At 48.1% G+C, this 8,055-nt stretch overlaps 1 protein-coding gene across 1 annotated transcript; it reads right to left on the minus strand.

Annotated features, from left to right (window-relative positions):
• Positions 1-1,589: 1,589 nt before the first annotated feature.
• Positions 1,590-7,851, minus strand: LOC106549267 (glutathione S-transferase theta-1). Its single transcript, XM_014066866.2, has 6 exons — positions 7,639-7,851; positions 7,306-7,368; positions 5,512-5,587; positions 4,850-5,000; positions 2,581-2,757; positions 1,590-1,811 (listed from the first exon to the last, which is right to left on the minus strand). Exons 1-6 carry the CDS (start codon positions 7,748-7,750, stop codon positions 1,611-1,613), a joined length of 780 nt encoding a protein of 259 aa, XP_013922341.1. The 5' UTR covers positions 7,751-7,851; the 3' UTR covers positions 1,590-1,610.
• Positions 7,852-8,055: the final 204 nt, after the last annotated feature.

Raw genomic sequence — 8,055 nt, forward strand, 5'->3', positions numbered from 1 at the left:
ATGATAGTAGTACTGTTTCTTTAAGTACTGATGTAAATGTGATTGGTTGCTGTTACCTCAAGCGGCCATAAAATGGAGCCAGAATGACTGTTAGCTCTCTGTTTGTTAGATGCTGATCGGTAGATACTGCTTGTAGATGTCGTGTATTGTTCAGCGTGAATTACTGTGAGTTTTGCTACTGTTAGCGACTTTGTGTACTGAAGTGATTATATGATACTGGACTGTGTTTGATAGATCACTCCTTAACTGGGAACATTGATGGCTGACTGTGTTAACCGTGTATGAATTGGACTCTGCATACCTCAATTTTCCAGAGAAGTAAAATACTATCTGTTTTACTATTCAATGTCTCCGTATGCTGGTTTATCCGTTCTTCCACACCACTCTCACTACGCTTCTCTGCACACATTCGTTCTCTTAACGGGGAGCTTACCAAATAATAAGGACATGCCAGTGACCAAGCATTCGAATTCTGAACACAGAATCAGAAGGATGCTGCAGTGGTTGTGTGAAAAATGGTCACTTTTTCAGTGATGTTGTAACTTTGAATGGTCACTAAATTAACTGTTGTAAATTGAGGGCTGCCTGTACCTGTTGGCATCAACCCCCTTTTGCCTTCAAATGTCTTGAAACATCCAACTCTGTATGTAACTTTCAGTCATGTTTTTCGAGTTGTGTGGTTGTGGGTCTGCTTGCCTTTGTACTGACCTGGCACAGCTCTCAATGTTCACCCGAGGAGGACTTTTCTAAGGCTAAATGGAAGTGGGGGCGGAGGGCGACTGGCTCGAGGTCACCCAGCTGGCTTCCCTGCCGAAGCAGGAGCAGAACCTGGGTTTCCCTGCACCCAGTCCAGTGCCTTAACCATTATACCATGCTGCTTCTCCATGGAGAAAGACAAATAATAGGAATTATTTGGTTACTCCTCTCCAAAGTTGAGAGCAGCTTTGGACTACATGGGCCACAAAGCTGCTATCAGGCTGGAATTGGCAAGGAAGGTGGAGGAAAGTGGGCTTGGTCTCCACTATGATGTGACCTTTCCTGACCCAGCTGAGCAGAACCTAGACAGGCCCAAGAATAGGGAGAAGGCAGGGTGGGCAGGAGGGTTCCAGGGGCAACCACCTTTCCAGGACCCATCATCCTCAGCATTGAGCACCCCAGGCCAGGAGTAGAGCAAAAAGGGAGCAGGCCTCAAGACCAGGGCGGGTGATCGCTGGAGGCTCCCCAGAAGGAGACCCTGTGGCTCCTGTTCCTTTCTGACATAGGTGGGGCACCCACCTCACTGAGCCTCTCAGCTCCATTCATTTCCTTTGTCTGGGCAGAGGAGAGCACTCGCTGCCCTTCCGCCCATTGCATAGCCCTGCGTTTCCTGGAGGTGGTTAAAAGGGCAGAGGGTCTGGGACCTCGCAGCTCATCCTGGCGGGCAGAGAGCCAGTCTCCAGGGACCAGGACGACTCCAGCGTAAGAGTGGAGCTCATGTGATGGCTGCAGGATGCCCAAAGGGGCTTTTGCCAGGATAGTCCCTTGTAGACATAATTCTAAATGAAAAGTTAACAAATCCAGAGATGGAAAAATGACCAGCCACGCTATGCTCTCTTTTGAAATTCCTTTACTCATCTCATCATCTTCAACAATACGGGGGCCAGTTGTTCCTTCAGCTGTGGATTGATCTGGATGGCGCTCAGTTTACTAATGTTCAGGATCAATTCATGTGCTTGCAGGAAGAGCTCCTTTCCAATGACATCTTCTGTCCTTTTGCGCCATTCTGCCAGTCTAGGCCTTTCTTTGAAAATGTCACATCCGACGCCCACAGGCTGCAGAAACAAGGAAGGAAATGCAGAGGTTGGCAAAGGGCGACATCAGATCAGCTGGCAGAAGATCAGGGCCCTCCACACAGAGAGGCCTGTCTGCTCTCTAGCCTGAGCCACCGAACCTGATCAGGCCCCACAACCTGTCTCTGGTCCCTCAGGGTGCATGCGCACCTCCCTTCTTGTCCCACCAGAGCTGGGCTTGTTCTAATGCAGAACTCCATTCCTAAAGGCTGCTCCTGCAGTGGGGAAGAGAGGGGACCCCTTTTGCAGGCAGCTAGAGATGCCCTTTCATAAGTCAAGGAGTGCAGCAGGCAGAGGAAGAAGAGAAAATAGCAGAGAGAAGAAATCTGACTAGTCCAGACTAGGATTCTAATCTGAGCCAGAGTCTCAGAGGAGACCCTTCCTGGATGTCATGAGGATAAAAGGGAGAGAGTGGGAAGCTCATTCAGACTTGCCAAATCCTGCTCCTCGGGCCTTACAATAAAAGTGGTTTTAGTAGGCAGGCCTTGGATTTCCTAGTCTTCTCTAGTTGGAAGGCCTGGGAAAGCCCCATTGCACCTTTGAGAGGAAAGGACCCAGCAGCTGCTCTGTGTCATCAGAGCCCCCTCTTCATTAGCCCGTAGCTCTTTGGCTGTCCCCCTCCCCATGCCCACCCCTCTCCGGATCTTTCCATTGCTTCATTAGTGAATTTCCTTTCCTGAGAAGCCTGGCACTTTGCATGAAGGATAATCAGGTGCAGGGGAGGATGAGGGCCCAGCACTCTTGGGGTCACCTGCATGAGATCCACGATGGCCACCAGGTCCGCAAGGGAGACTTCGCTACCCACCAGGAAGGGCTTGTCCTGGAGAAACAATCTCTCAAACTGATCCAGCGCCGTGGCCAACCCGTCCATCACCTCTTGCAGTTTCTCTGGTGGGAGCGGCTGGCCCGTGAAGAGCGGGATCAGCACCTGCACCAGAGGGAGGAGACTGGTCATCCCTACCAAAAAGTATCCCAGGCCCACCTGGGAAGGGGCGTCAAGGGAAGGATTAGTTGGGCCTCTTCATGCCTGCTCAATTTAGAAACCAAGGACCCTTTAATTTCCCCTAGATGTGGAGGAGGCTGACTGAGCAGGACAGTCCACACAAATTCCATGTCAGAAACATTTGGAAGTCCAAACATACTAAAATTCCCCTATTGAAATGCCACTCTGCCATTTGACAGAGAGTCTTGTGTGGGAGATGCCTGCCCAGTTCTTCCTTCTTCCCTTCCCCCACTTTTTAACCCAGCTAGGGCAAAGTGAAGCTCCTTGCCTTCACCTGACATGAACACACCTGGGCATTTGAGGATTCTCCCCACCCCCAGGAAAAGGCCTTACACTCCTCCCAGGTGGTTGTATTTTCTGAGCCAGAAATGCACACATCGCTTGCTGTGTTTGTTTTGACTTAGGAAAGGAAACACTGCTCCCTCCTTCTGTAATCCAATTAAGCCCAAAATCTACCAAGGGGCATATATACTTTCCGTCTGGATTCTTTGCTCTTTTAAGCAAGAAAAGGAAACTCTGTCCTTGCTACCTCATGAGTAAGTGAATCGCCTTCATGTATAGCTGTACATCTGGTGCTTTAAATGCTGCCCCCGCTCCCCCGGTGCTTAATAGTAGCAAAAGTAACCAATCCATCTGAATAAGGGGAGAATATGAAGGAAGCTAGTTTTTTTGTTAGCGGGTGAACTATGAAACTTGTTCTCCCAAAACCCATTGTTGGTAAGTGGACTGCGCAGCCTTTGAAAGCATTTAGAGAGCTCTGCATGTCTGCATCCAAAACCTTTTGCACAGCTACCTGGATCCTGAGCAACAAAGTTCAGCACTCACTTTGTAAGCTATAGGCCGGAGCTTCAGGGTAGTTGGCTGCCCAGGAGAGGCACCCCTGCTTGTCCCTTGGACAAGAGGGGCCTTGACACAAAGACACTAGCCGGCATTCCTTTCCAAAGAAGCAGAAGTAACAGTGGATGGCCGAGCAGGCTGACTGAAAGAGACTTGTCAGCTGCTTGTGGTGTCTCCGTGGCTTTGGTGGGACCAGAGAAATGAGCTACGGGAGCGTTTGGAAGGCCACCCATGTCCTATTCTTGGGATGCTCCTGTGGAGACGGAGCTGCCTCAGGGAGGAGGAGCTTCTTAGCGGTGACCACCACATGCAGTTCCTCTGTGGTGTTCCTCTGAAAGTGGATGGATAGATGGATGATCAACAAAAGGCCTGCTCCCTTTTCAACATAGTGGGTCCCAGGGAAGAAATACTGATGTCCCTCCTTTGGATGAGAAACTACTGTGCTTGTGAATGTTGGCCTTTGACCTTGAGCCACATGGCAGCCTGTAGTAGGATAGAGATTGGAGGAATGGGGAAATGTGGGGAGAGAACCTATTCAACCGCCTGTATCAATTGCCATTTTGTCATCTTAATCTGTTTCTTTTTTCTCTGTTTTACAAAAAAGGCTCTATTAACTGTACTTCACTGGGCCCTAATATGTGTGAAGAAAATAATCTCAGCATAAGATAAAATGTAAATTACTCCTTTCCTAGGAACACTAACTTCCTAAGAAAATGTGTTTTTCTTTCAAAAACCAAACTTTCCTTTGGGGTAAACCATTTTCTGCATCAAACTGTTTTGGTGGATTTTTTTTTAAGTATAATCTTTATTGTCATTATACTTAAATACGATTTTTTTTTTAAAAAAACCTTTTCTTCTCTTCCCTTCAATAGCATTGCACTGGGGCTCAAAGGAGGAGAAGGTTCTCTCTGCCTTCACCACATTTATAAAAAGATGGGAGGAAATTCCTCTCCTCACCCATCCAGTGAAGCGTTTCTGTCCATAAGACCCTGGCCTGAAAAGCAAGGCAGCTGCAACCTCTCAAAAGAAGAAAGGTAAAAACAACCTGGAGAAAAAGTGAAGATTTAGGCAAATTTTATAATGAAGAAAGATTGGAGGTTTCAACTATTAGGAACAGCTCTTAAATCTTTTGGGTCGAACTGAAACTTCCCAAATCTCCAGAACCTGTTCAAATTCTCACCTTAATCCACATTGTTTTAGGAGCATTGGATCTGATGTTCGCTTGATGCCACGATAGGTATTCGTCCACCTTTGCTCGTTTCTGTAGGTCAGATGGGTACCAATGATCTGGGGTGTTGTACTTGCGACTCAAATACAAAAGAATGGCCGTGCTGACCATGGATTCATGGAAATCGTGGAGGACAGGATCACAAAAGGAAGGCAGGAGTTAGTTTATGCAGAGGAGGACCTGGTGAGCAAACACAACTGAGCATCTGGCTTAATCAAAGCACTTCAGAATATGGATTGTCAAAGGTGAAACAACTGAGACAAGCAAAAGTATTCTGAGCTTTCAGTTGTCCATCTGGTCTACTGAAGTTCTCCAGAACATTTCCATATATCTCATGTAAAATAAGAGAGAGCGGTACGGCGGTTCTGCTCCATTTTTGACTCTCTCACTGTCTAATCAAACTCAGGAATGAATATCTTGCTATCTGGTGTCATCTGGGATAAATAAAAAGAGCTTCCAGAATTAATGTCTTTAGCTGTAACACCATTGTGTCCCCTGACCTCAAACCTGCAGATGCTCCCAGCTTCTTTGTTCCCTGTTGGGCCTCCTCCCACCGTTCTCTCCAAACATGGCTTTAGACTAGGAGAAACAGGGGTGGGGGAAACTCTCCTTACCCTTCTGCCAAGATGAAGGTCTCATCCTTCAAGACAGGGACTTTCTTCACTGTTGTGCTCTCCTTGCGCTGTGACCCTTGAAGTCAAAAGCAGATGTTCCACCATGAGGCCTGAGAGAGGCTAAAAGCAGAGAAGCCCCCCCCCTCCCCTTAGTTCCTGGCTATGTCTGTCTGGAGTGGAGAGCAGAAATCTCCTTTCACCCAAGTCTTTTCTGCATTACAGCTAGAAAGATGGATTGCTAATAAGTTGCACCTAAGTGTCCCTCTGAGATTGTAAAGGGAGAACTGTCTGAGCTCTGCTTTCTGCAGTTGAAATTGACCAGAAAACTGAATGCTGTCAGATAATTTCATAATTAGATTCTTCTAGCACAGTGGTTCTCAACCTTCCCAATACAGTTTCTCATGTTGTGGTGACCCCCCAACCATAAAATTGGTGTCTCGGTTCCTAAGAGCATTGAAAATATGTGTTTTCCGATGTTCTTAGGCGACCCTTGTGAAAGAGCCGTTCGACCCCCAAAGGGGTCCCGATCCACAGGTTGAGAACCACTGTTCTAGCAAATCTGATATGGATCAGAAATGGGGGTGGGAGAACCTGTTTTCCACCCAAGGAAGCAGTTGAACAGACAGCACAGCAATAGCTGTGAACTCGCAACTTTTAAGTTACAAATGTGAGTGCAGCATCATATTCCAGACTTCGTAGCTATCACACTTTTCACGGCTCACTCAAACAGGGTTTATTCTGGGGAGGGCAGCATGTGGCTCCATAAGAGGAAGGCCATGGGAACCGGGATGAGAAGAGGACTCACTCTGGTACCCATCAAACGTGTTGGAAATTATGGGACAGGGAGGGATGTCAAAACCACCACACAGAACAATTCCAGGTATGGAGGGGCTGTCCTGCCTCAGGTTTTTTTTTAACCGAAGCTGATTTTGAGAGGGCAGGTAAGCAAGATGGAAATGGAGAAACCACTGAAGGTTTACTTTGGAAAATGAATAATGAATGTTGGGATGTATTTATTTCTGTGCATCTCTAATCTCCCCAGAAACAACAGTAGCAATGCAAATATGATAAAGATCCTTTTATAAACTGCCAGGTCATAAGAGATCCAGAGCGCTCTGGACTGGGATTAGTTACAGAAAGACTGTGCTGAATAAAACACTCAAAGGTGCTTTGCGCAGCCACAGAGGCAAAGTGCAAGAACCAGGTCACTTATCTTATCGGAGAAAGAACCCCGTCCCCTTTGGGTGCAGAAAAAAAGTTCTTTTTGCAACCTCAGAAGGCCCTTTGGACTCTTTCAAGTTGTATTTACATAGCAAACAGAGAACTTGGCACCACTGCAGGAGAGATTTCAGTGAAATTGTTGAGGGCAGGCACTTATTTACACCCCCCTCCTTCCCCCAGGGTGTTATTGTGGCTCTGTTAGGACACGCCATGCACACCTGAAGCCCCGAAGGAGGGAAACAGTGGTAGGCATTTCCAACAGCTGCTGGTGGGAAGATCCCACTGGATTCCTGATAGTTAAGGCAACTCAGCAAGAGAAGATCCCTGAGAATATTATACTTCATGAGCAGGTGGTCAACGGTTACTCTGAAAGTGAAAAGCTCTCATGTTCTCCTCTCCTCTGCTGAGAGGTCAAGAGGTTTCCTGGTTCACAGTTCTGCCTGGAACTGAAATTCATTCCACCCATTTGGGGAAAAATAATCGAAGCGCCAAATTACAGGACACCCCTCCCCTCTCTGTACATGCAGGCCATACCTTAGTTTTCCAGTCATATAAAGCCTGAGCTCCTCTTACCTGATGGGGGTGTTTCCCCCCCTCCCGCCTCTGCTCCTGGCACCTTGGTCCCCAGGATAGAATCTGGCAAGAGGAAGGCATCAGCATAATGTATTGTGTAAGACCTTCCCTCTAGTCCCGTCCCACCCCCCTGCTCAGGCTGCTCTCCTATCACCATGTGGGAGAGTCCCCTCCTGTTTTTGATGGGCCCCATGAAATCTATCAAACAAGGCAAGGCCCACCCAACCCTTGCCCAGAGAGAGCAATGGGTTCCCTCTGAAGGAGAGTCCGTCTCCTCCCCCAGCTGAGAAAAGTCCCTTCCCCCCATGCTTGCCCATGTGGGGCTCTCCTCACCTTTGAACAGCTCCACATTTTTCAGCTCAAAGGGGATGTGGTTCTTCTTGGCAAAGATATAGACCGCCCGGCAGGGCTGGGACAGAAGGTCCAGGTAGAGCTCCAGCCCCATTCTTCCACCAGCTGGATAGATGGAGTGGCTGAGTACTGGGAAGGGAGGCTGGTTCTCACATTCCTCCTTCAGCGAAAGGCTCGCCCAGAAGGGAGAACAGGGCAAAGAGCTGAAAACTGGGAGCCAGGCCAGACCAAGTTCCGCCCTCAGGGGCAGGCAGGAACAACTTCTTTTTTGAAAAAGCAAAACCAAAATTCTTGTGGGACGAGGGAATAGTGACAGGTCCGAGGAGAAGGACGTCTGGGGAAAGCAGCCACAATGACCCACTATGAGGTTAAGTGGGCAGGGTTATCTCTGGGGGCCTT

Source organism: Thamnophis sirtalis, unplaced genomic scaffold (genome assembly GCF_051295495.1).
Source record: "Thamnophis sirtalis isolate CommonGarterSnake01/CBP01778 unplaced genomic scaffold, rThaSir2_p1.2 scaffold_2, whole genome shotgun sequence".
Taxonomy (NCBI): domain Eukaryota; kingdom Metazoa; phylum Chordata; class Lepidosauria; order Squamata; family Natricidae; genus Thamnophis; species Thamnophis sirtalis.

Coding starts and splice junctions, on each gene's coding strand:
- LOC106549267 (XM_014066866.2), bottom strand. CDS start 7,750: ATGGGGCTGGAGCTCTACCTGGACCTTCTGTCCCAGCCCTGCCGGGCG. Junction 5,588..7,305: donor GGGGGAAACACCCCCATCAG/GTAAGAGGAGCT, acceptor TTTGACTTCAAG/GGTCACAGCGCAAGGAGAGC. Junction 1,812..2,580: donor CCATCGTGGATCTCATGCAG/GTGACCCCAAGA, acceptor TTGTTTCTGCAG/CCTGTGGGCGTCGGATGTGA.